The 14,582-nt window shown below is 36.3% G+C and overlaps 2 protein-coding genes across 2 annotated transcripts; one reads left to right on the top strand and one right to left on the bottom strand.

Annotated features, from left to right (window-relative positions):
- Positions 1-739: 739 nt before the first annotated feature.
- LOC127659406 (alpha-1A adrenergic receptor-like) lies at positions 740-9,054 on the top strand. The gene is made up of 2 exons (XM_052149208.1): positions 740-1,740; positions 8,466-9,054. Exons 1-2 carry the CDS (start codon positions 822-824, stop codon positions 8,945-8,947), a joined length of 1,401 nt encoding a protein of 466 aa, XP_052005168.1. The 5' UTR covers positions 740-821; the 3' UTR covers positions 8,948-9,054.
- Positions 9,055-11,105: 2,051 nt separating this feature from the next.
- On the bottom strand, positions 11,106-14,084 carry eif4ea (eukaryotic translation initiation factor 4ea). The gene is made up of 8 exons (XM_052149212.1): positions 14,034-14,084; positions 12,803-12,906; positions 12,597-12,692; positions 12,359-12,422; positions 12,057-12,170; positions 11,820-11,959; positions 11,433-11,565; positions 11,106-11,334 (listed from the first exon to the last, which is right to left on the bottom strand). The coding sequence occupies exons 1-7, from the start codon at positions 14,049-14,051 to the stop codon at positions 11,451-11,453; spliced, it is 651 nt and encodes a 216-aa protein (XP_052005172.1). The 5' UTR covers positions 14,052-14,084; the 3' UTR covers positions 11,106-11,334; positions 11,433-11,450.
- Positions 14,085-14,582: the final 498 nt, after the last annotated feature.

Below are 14,582 nucleotides of genomic sequence, written 5' to 3'. Positions count from 1 at the left end.
ACTTAACTTTCTATTAATGTGCTTTGATACAGCACTTTGAGAACATCCAACTTCTTTTGCAATTACCTTTTGAGGCTTTCCCTCCTTGTGGAGGGTGTCAATGATGGTTTTCTGCACAACTGTCAGGTCAGCAGTCTTCCCCATGATTGTGAATTCAACTGAACCAGACTGAGAGACCATTTAAAGGCTCAGGAACCCTTTGCAGGTGTTTAGCTGATAAGAGTGTGACACTTTGAGCCTACAATACTGAACCTTTTCACAATATTCTAATTTTCTGTGTTTCTGAATTTGGGGTTTCATAAGCTGTAAGCCATAATCATCAAAATTATATCAAATAAAGGCTTGAAATATCTTACTTTGCTTGTAATGAGTCTATATAATATATTAGTTTCACCTTTTAAGTTGAATTACTGAAATTAATGAACTTTTGCACGATATTCTAATTTTTCGAGTTTCACCTGTATATTGATTACAGATTAAAACTTTAGTACCAGTAGTATTTTTTGTAATGTTGTTTATATTATATATTTTCAGCACTCTTTCTCTCCGTCTCAAAATTTCAATATAGCTTACACTCAGCATTTGGATTTATGGAGATATGGGCGGTAACAACGATTTACCCCTGAGACTCTTATTTTCACATTACATACAGTGCTAGGGTATTTCGGAGAAAGGAACATAAAAGTACACTACTAAACAATAACAAACTTGCGCTGCTGCATTAGGCTAATAACAAAATTGTAGTAACGTGTTGACCGACTAAATCAATATTACATTACTTATTACCAACCAGTCAGCAATGGAGAACATTTCTCGCAAAAATGAAACAACAACATGAAGTCACAAACTCACGGGGAAGCGGGGGGTCCAACTCGTCCGGGTTAAATGGCACAGGATCCGAACCTCTCCACCTTTACCATGCTGTCCCACTCGGCTTGGTTTTGGGAACTTTCATCATCTTCGCGGTGGCTGGAAACATCTTGGTGATACTGTCAGTGGGATACAACAGGCACCTGAGAACTCCAACGAATTACTTCATCGTTAATCTCGCCATCGCCGACCTTCTCCTGGGCACAACCGTGTTACCTGTATCGGCCACCTTGGAGATATTGGGTTACTGGGTCTTCGGGAGGATTTTCTGTGATGTTTGGGCATCTGTTGATGTGTTATGTTGCACTGCATCAATCATGAGTTTGTGTGTAATCTCAATTGACCGCTATATCGGAGTGAGCCATCCTTTGCAATACCCCAGCATTGTGACGGGGCGCAGAGCTCTGCTGGCCATGCTAGTGGTTTGGGTCCTGTCTCTGGTAATCTCTATTGGACCCCTGCTGGGATGGAAGCAGCCTCCGTCACCGGACGATACGGTGTGCCTAATAAACGAGGAGCCCTTTTACGCAATGTTCTCATCAATTTGTTCCTTCTATATTCCTTTAGTTGTCATTCTAGTCATGTACTTTCGTGTTTATGTAGTGGCCAAAAGGACAACGAGGAATTTGGAAGCAGGTGTAAAGACGGAGTCGATGAATTCAGGTGAAATAACGTTAAGGATTCACAGGGGTTCACAAGTGCACGAGGACACTGGTTGCGCCGCCAAAGGTCGCGTTCATCAGGCGAGGAATTCTCTGACGGTTAAACTTCTGAAGTTTTCGCGGGAAAAGAAAGCAGCTAAGACTTTGGGAGTTGTGGTTGGCATGTTTACGCTGTGCTGGCTACCATTCTTCCTCACTTTACCAATAGGTATGTTTTTCTTCATCATAATGGCATGCCAGAATAACAACTGTACATGGACCAGTGACGTGACGCTCATTTTTGTTAGGATCTATTAAGCTATTAAAAAATACATTACATTTCACATCTAGTTTGATTAATATGCTTCAATTTCTGAGGTTAAAGTAATTTTTTTCCTAAGCTTAAAGTACAAAAAAAAAAGATTTGTATTTGTATTTTTTTTTTTTAAATATATAAATAAAAAAAATTCAAAGTTATGAAGACGTCCGGACAAAGTAAAAATTAATTGAAATTATAATACAAGTTTAAATTATCGAAGAAGAAAAAAGAAAGAAAATAAAAGAAATGTTGGCATAACTAGTTTTAAATTATGTTGTATTATTATTTCTTAAAAAAGTGAAACAATTCTTATTTTAAATATTATTAGTAGGCTATGGCATAAAATACGTTTTAAGTAAAAACAAACAACACACAAAAAAAACAGCAAATATTTTTACATTTTTATGAAAAGACAAAGTTTTCTCCATTCTCCGAATGGAGCAACCCTAACGTTCTGATATTCGTGACTAAAAATGCAAGATAATGGTACAATATATTTTTTATTTTTAAAATGTGTTTATTAAATTTTTATTTAATTTTAAATTAATTTGTATGTTGTGTACACACACGGATTCAAGGTGCAAGGAAAGTATCACTTGTCAAGATTTTCTTTTTTTATTTGTTTGCAGAAAATGCAATGCATGTTTTCTCAAAACTAACATGGACACAAAGATAACATTTTTATTAATTTGACACGTGCTTTAAAGAAGATTTTTTTTAAAGATTTCAAATTTGTATCACTTCTTACAACTTTATTTGTCAATGACCCACATGATATATCAAATAATCTAGTTACATTTACATTTATGCATTTGGCAGACGCTTTTATCCAAAGCGACTTACAGTGCACTTATTACAGGGACAATGCCCCTGGAGCAACCTGGAGTTAAGTGCCTTGCTCAAGGGCCCAACAGTGGCATCTTGGTGGTGCTGGGGCTTGAACCCCCAACCTTCTGGTCAGTAACCCTGAGCCACCACTGCCCTAGTTGCAGTGATAATAATACATTGTAGTATAGTAGTAACATTATTAACATTCTTTAACATTATGTATTAAATTGTTAATTCTTAAAGACATCCTCCCTTGCATCCTGTTTATATGCACCCTTATTCATTGCATATGTCAATATTTGTATTCATTAAATTACTTACAGTATAAACTGTGAAAGGTGAGCACAAAACAATCCTCAAATGGAACAGTAATTATTATTGTTTAATTAATCATTATAGTTTACTATCCTCTAGTGATTCCATGTTTAGACTTAGCAACTTTTGTGTTATTAAAATCCTTTTAAGATAGGCTATGGGAGAAACCACAATTGATTTGTCCCAAGTGGTGGTTTCTGCTGCTGGAACTTTGTGGCCAGTGGGAAGGCCGCAAAGTAGGGGGTTAAGATTGAATAAACCTTTTTTCACTTTATGTCATCCTCCCCCTCAAGGGAGTGTGGGGTCCACTGCATCTGTCACTTGGCTGCCACAGCCGGGAGTATGAGAACTAGGACCAGGACCAAAGCCACTCAAAGGCAGGTTATTATTAATAAATGAACATAGTAGTCATTCCTATCCCTGACAGGGTTATCTCAACAGGACAATGGTGCTCGGAAGTTTAGCTGGCCTGGGGCCGGTTGCATAAACATAGCCATTAACTTAAGACTGCATCTAACAATTAGTTTGACTAACTAAAGACGCCATAGAAAGCCTGTTGCATAAAACAAGCTCACAGTTGTCTTTAGTAAGACAGTCTAATTTGCATTGCATTGTGGGGAAAATAAGACACTGAACAGCTTAAAAAAAATGGCCGACAGTGGACGCTCAATAAATTTTTTATTCGCTGAGAATATTTGCTTATTAGAGGACTACAATGCTTCAAAATGTATTTTAATGAACACATTTAGTGATTTAACCCAAATAATTAAAAACACAACATTTTGTTACCAATTTTTAAGTCAAAGTCTTCAACCAAGTCTCAACTCAAGCCCCTTCAGCCCCCACTGGCTCAGCTGACAGTTATTTTCAATGGCAAAATGGATTGTAAACAAAAGTTAGCCTGAGGTGTGCTGTCTTACATTTTGGTCTTTAATTAGACTGATCTAAGTTTTTATGCAACTGACTGAAAAAAGTAAGACCAACATTTTAGATGACTAACTAGTAAGACTAGTCTAAAACGGTTTTATGCAACCGGCCCCTGGATCTTAATTAGGCAACTGTGGATTTCTGTGAATAAAAGAAAACAGAAACTTCTCTGAAAACAGTGGCATGTTTACTGACAGTGCTGGAAGCAGCAAAGTCACATGCATTTATTATAACACAATGTTTAAGTTCCAATTAACAAGTTTATTTAGACAATGCGATTGTGTTTACTTAAACTCAAAGAATTTGAGTCAGAACACCATAAGAAAATGAAGACAGTTGCTTGATATATTGTGTGTGGAAAGAACAGTAATGAGTGTGCAAAGTTCAGTGAAAAGAGGACAAGTTTGTTGTCATGGTAATCAGAACTAATAACCTTGAATAAATACATTTGTTGAAATTGCAGCATTTATGAAAGGAGCTGTTTTACCAAAGCAACTTACTATATTGTATATCAAATATAAATTTCACCAAACAATAAAAATGCTGTTGCACTTTACTCACCCTCATGTTGTGGGTCTCGTCTTGTGTTCCACCAAAGAAAGAAACTAATATGGGTTTGGGACATCATGAGGGTAAATTATGACAGTTTTCATTTTGGGGTAAACTATCCCTTTAAATGAATATTCCGAGTTCAATGCAAGTTAATAATAATATTGGTAACAACAAATATCGGTTTTGATTTGCCCCTCCTTTTCCTGAAAAAAGCAAAGATCTGGGTTACAGTGAAACACTTGCAATGGAAATGAATGGGGCCAGTCCGTATATATTACAATACTCACTATTTCAAAAGTATAGCCACAAGACATTAACAATGTGTTTTAGCATGATTTTAGTGTGATAAAATCTGGTACTAACCTTCTCTGTGTAAAGTTATAACCAATTGTTTACAACTTTCTTGCCATGATGATGTAATGTCACCAAACCCTAATACTCTAAAACGACTGTAAAAATGACAATTTACCTTTACAGCTCAAGTAATACAGGACTTTTAATAAGAAATAATTCATTTAAGTGCCTTTATGTCATGAATGTAAGGCAATGAAGGCAGACGAAGGTTGAGGATCCAAATGCAGCGTACTTTATTGTTCACAAAAACACAAAGGAAAACCCTCAGTGGGGAAATAAACATAAATAGAGAACTCGGGCAGAGAACTCGGGCAGAGAACTCGGGCAGAGAACTCGGGCAGAGAACTCGGGCAGAGAACTCGGGCAGAGAACTCGGGCAGAGAACTCAGACCAGGGTAACAGCATTCACAAACATTCAACGACAGACAAGGACTGAACCAAAAACCAGGATATAAATACAAAAACATGGGACAAAGGGGCCAATGAACAAACAGAACACAAACTAGATGACAAGGTGATTAACAGAAACCAAAGGCAAATTAACAAGGGCAGGTGAAAACAATGACAGGGAACACGAACGCTAACAAGGAGACTATGGAGTTAAACAAGGGACAAAAGTGAAAACTAAGGAGTGCAAAAGTGACAAAAATGGCAAACAAAAGGGCAACAGTGAAACAAGACAAGGTATACATAACACTTTATTAAATTATAAGCTTCAAATTTCTGCCTTTTAATACTACAACAATAAAAAAAAACAAAATGATCAGACATCAAGCGTTCAGGTAACACGACGAAACGAGTGCTCTACTTGAGATATGGTATTTACGAAGATCCAAGATTAATTAGAGATCACAAAGGGGAAAAAAAAATTAGATGAGAATGAAGATCAGGCAAAGAAATGATGTACGCCGTCTTCAATCGGACAATTGACCAAATCATAAACTAATTGAAAAACACTTAAGGGAGTACAGGGACCGTAAAAAGGACATAAACAAAAGCGACTGTGGACGGCGCAACAAAGTTTTGGAATCGGACACCGACCAGCCTGCTAACAAACTGGGGCATTGAATTCAGCCTGTAATGTTCGTGATAAATAGTGAATCGCCGGTGTCCTCTGCAGCTGATCTCAGTCAGTTATTATATTTGCCGACTTTGTTTACTTTTCTTACACTGTTGTCATTTTATTTTGTGCATTGTTTTGTTCTGTAAGGGGATTTTTGACCAGTTACTCGCTAAGGAAGATCATGGCTATCTGTCAAGTAAAACGGTGGGAATCTTAATCAATAATATTAAATGCTATGGCAAAAATTCAAATACACCATCTGCTGCACCAATGTTAATAATGATTCCACTATAACAGTTTACAGAACTTAGCAAGTTAAGCCATAGTTCATACAATATAATCATCTTTAGTGTAGATGTCCTTTATGCCAATCTTTTTGAGCAATGTAATAACGATGGATTGCATTAATCCGTATGTTTAAATATGTCCTCAAAAACAAGAGTAAAAGCTGTATACAAACACACTGTGGCACGACATGTTTGTTTATATTTGAGGTAGTCACTGAAACTACCACATAGACAGTAACCCGTTATGTCACCGTTCGGCTCTCAGGTCAGTGGAAAAGTGTGGCTGGTTTACAATAGGCTCCAGATTGCCCCAGCTGTGAACCAGTGGAGCACATGCTCGGCACGAGAACCATTGTAATTTCGGAAGAAAAGGGCTTACTGTTTCCTCTATTTGTACTTTTGTACTTTTTTTTAAAGAAAAGTTCAGATGAGTCTAAATAATTTTTTGTAGTAATCAATATTATGCAACAAATGCTGTCAGTTGACCTTAACTTGTATTGAACTGGAAATATTCCTTTAAGTATGAATTGGGTCTGTGAGAATATTATAGAAATGGATAAAAGGTTGAGTATCAAGTTGAGTTATACAAATTTGCTATTATTATCAAAAAGAATACAGCTCCAGTACTCAAAAGTAATAAGATGGACAAGTTGACACACAGAGATCATTCTGTGAAATGATACTATTACACAGTGCAACAAGGCCTGAATTGTTGTTGGAAAATAGACACATGAGACATATAGTATATGCTAACAATAAATATGCATTTTGATACATAAATCTTTGATAGGTTTTCAAACCTGTCAGACTAAACAATGGAGGAAAACCCACTGAGCCACTTTGACCTGCACACACCAGTGGGAAAACAGGATGCAAGGATGTGGACAGTACAGTATATCTAAACCTTGTGTGCTTCCGCTTGAAATACTAATGTTCTAGAAGAGTTCAATTCTAGATGATAAGTGAAGTAATCAGAGAAAAAGGAACCAGAGTCTGCAAAAGAGAACATAATTCAGTCACTCTGTTGTTTACTGTTTGCACAAGTGAGATGCCTTGGTTTTGCACCAATTAAGACCCATTTAGAGCCAATTCATGTCTGCTATTAGAATGTTATAGCCTTCGAAAAGACCTTTTTCATTTTTTAGTTCCTGGGCCAAGTCTGTTGGTTCCCATGGTACTTTTGAATGTAGCGAGTCAATGCGATAAGGCTGCTGCATTGAGGTGCCCCCGGGTTTACACAACAGGGATCCTGGTCTAAACCAACCAACAGGCACAAATCCAGAGCTCTATCATAGAGATTTAATAAATTAAAGGGGTAAACGGCATACAAAGCACTTTTCTTTACATCCTGCCCAATTTGACTGATTCAATAACACTACTGAAAAGACTAGCATTGCTGGTCAAAAGTTTAGTTTTTTTAACAGAAAGATAGACCATGCTGGTCAACAAACATCACCATCTAGGTTTTGCTGGTGAAAACCATGTCTAAACCAGCACTAACCAGCATAAACCAGCCTAGAACAGAATGGGAATTGCATTCAAGTTAATGCTTTTACACTGTATTTCAGTTGGACAGAAGGCCTCCCAGAAGGCATAGTCTGCTGATTTAGTTAGATAATTACTTCCTAAACTCATGCTGAACTAAGCAAAAACTTGTTTGAGTTCTTTACAATGACAATGGTGTACCCTATACTTTATTGTATTATTATGACAAAAACAAATTGCATTTTGCTTGAACTTAATATTGAACAAAAATTGTTGTTTAGAACCAGTGCCTAATGCAATCACATGTCTTTGTAAATTCCAGTCAAATGGTAAACACAAACCTGCCAATATATGATTGCACAGTTTCCAAAGTTCATTATGGTAAGTGTGAATTAAAGTACATGGACGCTTTTATATCATTAAATAGTGTTATTGTTTAGATTTTTCACAAAGTCAGGATTAGTCATTACATTATTGAAAAACATTCCCCAAGCTTGCATTGTTGCCATCTGCTGGATGGTGAAGGAAATAACAGACCTTCGTGCATTTGTCAACTGGCAAAATGTGTTTGCAACCGTTGTGCTTTCCAGCAGGGGGCACAATCACTTTTAAATTACATGAAACTCTGATATTCAAGTTCTGAGATAACCAGATTTTAGTGGAAGTATACAACAATATAAATCATACACAAACATGTCTTTTCAATAATCTGAGTAACTGTAATAAATTGACACTTTAAAAATTCAGGTCTTATTCCTTCATTTCATGAAAGTAAGGTATTGTCTGACACTGAATCTCTCTAATGCTGTACTGTCTTTTCACAGTCTCCTTTGATGTCAGCCTGCGGCCCCCTGACACAATCTTCAAAATCATCTTCTGGCTTGGTTACTTCAACAGCTGCCTGAACCCCATCATCTATCCCTGCTACAGCCGGGAGTTCAAGCAAGCTTTCAGCCGCATTCTGAGATGCAGATTTCACCACAGGAGACGGTCAGGTTGGAGAGCGTACAACTACCATGGCTCGCACATCAACTCCTTCTACTCATGCCAGGATTCAAAAGACTCCATGAACTATGGCAGTTATCTAAATGTTAGCCAGAGAACCCTGTCTTCTGCCAACCCCAGCCCCAGTTACCACATCAAAGGCCTGTCATATTTCCAGGAAGATGGACCTAGACATGGCCGGAGCAGGACACCTTCCATTTTATCGGAGAGTATTTTGGATAATCATCTTGAACCTGTGGAGGAAGTCCCTACCCAGTCTACTGAAAATCCAGGCCAGCCTGGTCTCAAAGACTTCCCTTAAGAGCAATCAAGTAAAGATGTGGAACCTAAGGGAAATATGTGATATATGCCCTTACACTGTGGAATGTCACAAAGACTATTGCCTGAAAATACAGTTGCTGACAATAAATTACGAATAAATGTGATAATCAGAAAATATTTTTATTCAGAATTAATAATTACGTTTCAATAAACAGTCCAAAGTAGTCCGATATAAACCAGGGCTCATGTAAAAAATTTTACTGAAAATTTCTCAGATATTTAAAATCAGGAGAAAATATGACCCTTGTTTTTTTATGTCAAAATATGCCTTACACTGTCACCTAGTGGGCTGGATTCTGCATCATTCCAACACAGTAGTTTTTAAGTTACTAATGCCATTGTAGAAATTCACTATACTTTAAGCCAGGATTAATGTTGCCTCCATGTGCTATCGGAATTATCACAAATACGAGTTTCCCTCTCGGGAGCTACACATGAATGAGCCCTCAAGTCATAATTCTGACTAGGAAACTCTGAGGTAATTTTGATACCACAGTTTCCGAGATGGGAGGAGTTGTACACTTTCAACATGTTGGAGGAGACTACAGATTCTTTAGTTCATTAGTTAAGCAGCTAATTGTTAATGCTGGCTGTTTCAGTCATATTAATTTATGTATATCAGCAACTGTTTGATGCATGTTGTACATTTTACACTGTGAAAATAGCTTGCATTTGACCAGCATTCCATTATTGTCTGCAAGCTAACAGAGTAAGTATTATGGTGTCAAAATAAAAAAAAGTTCCTTAAGAAATATGTATGAAAAAACCTGGCATTGTCCATGTTTCCTTTTTTGTTTTTTCTGACAACAAATGCACTTGAACAAAGTGGGAAGTAGGATAATTCCGATAGCATGTAAGGCAGCATAATTAATGAATTAAATTAATTAGTTTCCTATAACAGGGCAGTTACTGAGATTTATCAAGTAATATTCAGCTGGTCATGTGATATTAACATGGCGCCTCAGCTCCATGTAGAAAAGAGGTTATAAAAGGTTACTAATATGACTGAATTCTTCATCTCACAAATTACTAGTAATTTATATAAAATCAAAACGTTTTAAATACAGAGTGCACCTTTAACATAAACGGACAGCATTGTTTTATATGGTTTGAAAATAATATGCTCTTTTAATGGTAAAAAAATGCCATTGTTAATTAATTCCAAAGGGTAAATATTGCTTGTTATTAAGTTTTTAATTTCTGACCCCTTCTACTTTGAAAACTCATTAAATTAATCATGCATTTAATTTAAAACTCTTTAAGGTCAATCTGATATGCCTACAACTAATGTAAAGCAGTGCAAATACTCTGGTTTTCTTCAAGGCAAGCAACATTAAACGATTTTGCTTAATCATTTTCATTAACTACCCCCAATAAATAGCCCATTACTGATTATCAGTTTGTACTAGGTGAAAGGTGAACCGCACAGTAAACTTCATAACTTTACTGCAGAATGTATCAGGCTTTGCTTCACAAAAAAACATTCAGACTGCTTTACTGAGAGAAAAGCACATTCATTAGTCTATAGATGCTGAGAGCTTTAGCATAAAAGCTAGTAGGCATCTGACCTGTTTTAATTAGAAAAATGTTGGGAACATCTCAAACGTCTTATTTCGTCAACAGATGCACATTCAGAGGCTTTTCATTGGGTATAGACAACGCACTGTACAATTTATTTACAGTCTGTTTTCATACATTTTGATAAGCACCCATGTTTCAGAGTGGGGTTTCTTTCTTTCTTTTCATTTCTTTTTTTTTAACAAAAGTCAAACTACCCTTATTATGACTGGTGATGACCAGAGATTAATTCTCTCAATACTGCCTTGAACACTTCGCACAAGGAATGCAGAACAAGACTGCAAAACTACACATTTATATAACAGTCTTTGAACAGTAAAGAATAAACTTTTGACATTCTCAAACCGCAATACAAAAATTGTTAAATTGTGTAACTACAAATTTCATGATCAATTAACGGCAAGGTCTAAATCACTCAAAAACTAGATCCAAAGCAGAAGAGAATAGATTGCATAAAAAATAAATAAATTACACTTAAGATTTCATAACTATAACTGAAACTAAAAAGGCAAACAAAATACAAAACAAAAACATTCATACAATGAATTGAAATACCCCCCCCCCCCAACCCTACAGGCAAAAGATCCCTTAATAGTACAATGACATTAAAAAAAAGAACATGGCTCTGTATTTATACAATGTACAGTTTCGTAAATACAAAAATCCTCTGATTGTGCTTTACCCCACCATCACATGGGAAGGCTTTTTATTTCCTTATTTATTCCCTTGTGGTATCACGTGAAAAGGTTGAATCACAGGACAGTTTCAAAGATTCAGATGTTGCAGTATCTGCAACAAAATATTAGTAATCACATTAACAATCTAACAGATTATTTAAAAGAAAAAAAAAAGTTGGATGAAACTTTTAAAAGGAAAAAGAGACCCACTGTGCTTAAGAAGGCTCCTTAAACAACAAACTTATTCTTTGTGGTGGAACCACTTTTAGTGGCTGTGTCCGCATGTGACTGGTATCCAATTATGACCTTTGATGGCACACCTAATCTTTCCTTGTACACACGCCTGCAAATGACAGGATGAAAAAAGAAGAACATGGTCATTTTCCAATGATGAATAGCTAAGGATATTTATGAAGAAAAAAAGGTTTTGACAATTTGTTCAGCATAGTTTATTTAATTTAGATATTTTATTAAATACATACAAATTTAATATATAAAATAAAAATTTTTTAAAATCTATGCAAAGATTGAGGATTAAGACCTAGATATTTTTATGTTGTTTATATTGGTATCATTTCTCAAAAATATATATTTTACCCGATGTGTACAATAGCATCTTTGTTCTCATAGTCTGTCGTCCATATTGCTATTTTGTCTCCCTTTGTTCGAACATTGACGACAGCACCACACACATCATCGCTATGGTCATCAAATGATTCTCCAACAAGGCACAAAAGCTGATAAACAAGTCCGGAAATGAGAAAGAACATTACACCCTTTAGGATCCACAAACACACAGTATCAATTCAAACAGACTGGAGAGTGTGGACCCACTGTCTCCAACCAGAAGCGGTCCAGGTCGGCTCTGCGTTGCTGTTTGGAAAGGGTGATTAGCCAGCGGCCACCCTGCTTATTTCTCTCATCCTCCCACATGGGCTCAATGCCGTCCTGCTCCAAAAACAGCAAACAGATCAGCACAACATGGGAACACCCCCTTAATCACATGTGTCCTGAAACACACTCTGCTTAAATGAAGTAGGCTATTTAAGTATTTTTTTAAAATCAATCACACTAGAATCCAGATTGAAGAGTATGAACTAAGGTGTTTAATCAATTAAATGTGTATTTTGCCTTACCTTAAAGAGGGAGTAGTCACATCCTGACATTAAGTTACTTGATAATTGAATGTGATTGTAAAGCCTGGGAAAAGAAGATCAAAACTTAGTTTCAGTGCCTTAGTGTTGCACACTTGTCTGTAAACAACTAACAATCAGTTTATTTAATCAAAGTGGTTTGTGATTTACGGACATGCTATGTGTGCGGTGAGATGCAGCGTTGCGTTTGTGATTAGAATTTTCTCTAGTAAATACTTACGCCCAGAAGTCTTCCACTGTGTCAAACTTTGAGATGAGACGGAGATTAGCTTGCCATGTTTTGCTTTTGTCATTTTTAAAGAACCAAAGGGCCCATCTACAAAACAACAAATCTCAAATCACTCTACCATAAACGTTGCTATTAGAGGTTCCCATTAAAATGCAATTAGCCATCAAGGCCTATGCATGTGGACTGGGTGACTTTACCTATTCTGCAGAGGATGTTTAATATAATCTTCAAGATTTACAATCTCTTGCCTATTTTCGTCATCTTTTTCTTCTTCTGAACTCACTGGATTTGTTGAAGTTTCCTGCAGGCAAAGGATAGGACAGTAAATTACATTTGCATATTTTCAACCAAACAAGTTTTAAAAGATGCTTAGTGGTATACAAGGTTAATAAGTTTAACGGTAATACATTACAGATAAAATGCCTATTGTAAAAGAATACCTGTCTTAATTTGGTCCAGAATATCTCAGCTCTGTAGGTCCATACAATTCAAGTGAATGGTGGCCAGAACTTTGATGGTCCAAAAAGCACATAAATTCAGCATAAAAGTAATCCATATGACTCCAGTGGTTTAATTCATATCTTCAAGCCATATGATAGGTATGGGTGAGAAACAGATCAATATTTAAGTCATTTTTTACTATCCTCCAGTAGGTGGCGATATGCACAAAGACAAAAGAAGAATGTGGAAGTGGATATTTATAGTAGAAAAGGACTTGATGATATTGATGACACCCATATGGACTAATTTTATGCTGCCTTTGTTAACTTTTTGGATCTTTAAAGTTCTAGCCACCATTCACTTGCATTGGATGCCCCAACAGAGCTGAAATATTCTTCTAAAAATGTTCATTTGTGTTCAGCAGAAGAAATGTATTATACACAATCTGGGATGGCAGAATTTCTATTTCTGAAGATTTGACGAACTTCTAACAATCTAATTCCCCTAAATCAGTTGTGTATTGAAGTCAAATCAATAGATGTACCATTTGTGAGACATTGCACTATTAGTGGGAAGCATTAAGCGTTGTGTCCATACAGACTAAAACAAGCAACATTCTACATATTTTCAGTGACACATCAGCAAACCATGAGTCAAGATAAACAGACAAATCGATTAACAACGTTCAATTCTCAGACAAAACATAAAATATGTACACACTCCTCAGTTCCAGGCAAAAAACATTACATAAATTAACATGTTCATACACTATCTTTCAAACGCGTAAGTGCGACAGTCTATGATAAAGGCACACCAGCTCGTTTGACTGTCTGCAGTGTGATAGCACTTCTTATCAACATATTTATTAATATTAGCCCGTATGCCAGCCATGGCTAAAATAAAGCACATATGCACCAATAATAACTACCACTGGTATCAGTGAAAAGTCTCTAAATAATGTTTGTAAGAGCACTTATATTGGCTTACCGGTTCAGCAGTCGCCATCTTCCAAAAATGTGAAGGGTCTTTCCCGTGTGTGTAAACACCATTTGATTGGCCGAATCCAGCCGAACACATGCGAGCGAATGAGCAACTCGCACCGGGACAGCGACCGCTAGCGGGTACAGAGATAACTGGAAGACTTAACGATAATATATGGCGGGAGTACAAATTCCAATCCTTGAGAAAAGCCATTTATTTACATATAAATACATTGAAATAGTATCGTATAATAAGTATACGTATTTTAAGTAAACCTTTATTTAATTAATATGTAACTCAATTCGCGATAATGCACTTTTAAATCATAACTCTACAGTTATCTGACAATAAATGATTTAAACAAAATGTAGTTGTCAAGCTGTTAAGCTTTTATGTTGATTAATATTAGTCCTATAATTTATAGAGATTTGAACCAAGAATAATATGTACAAACAAGCAGGATTTATAACCAAATGGCATAATTCTAAATAGAATAGCAGTTAACCCATAACTACTGTTGAGTTTGACTCAATGCCCACGCCATTAATCCTAAAA

The sequence above is a fragment of the Xyrauchen texanus genome, chromosome 19 (assembly GCF_025860055.1).
Source record: "Xyrauchen texanus isolate HMW12.3.18 chromosome 19, RBS_HiC_50CHRs, whole genome shotgun sequence".
NCBI classification, from domain to species: domain Eukaryota; kingdom Metazoa; phylum Chordata; class Actinopteri; order Cypriniformes; family Catostomidae; genus Xyrauchen; species Xyrauchen texanus.
The sequence above is the reverse complement of the archived record's forward strand: the minus strand, read 5'-3'. Positions and strand labels throughout refer to the sequence as shown.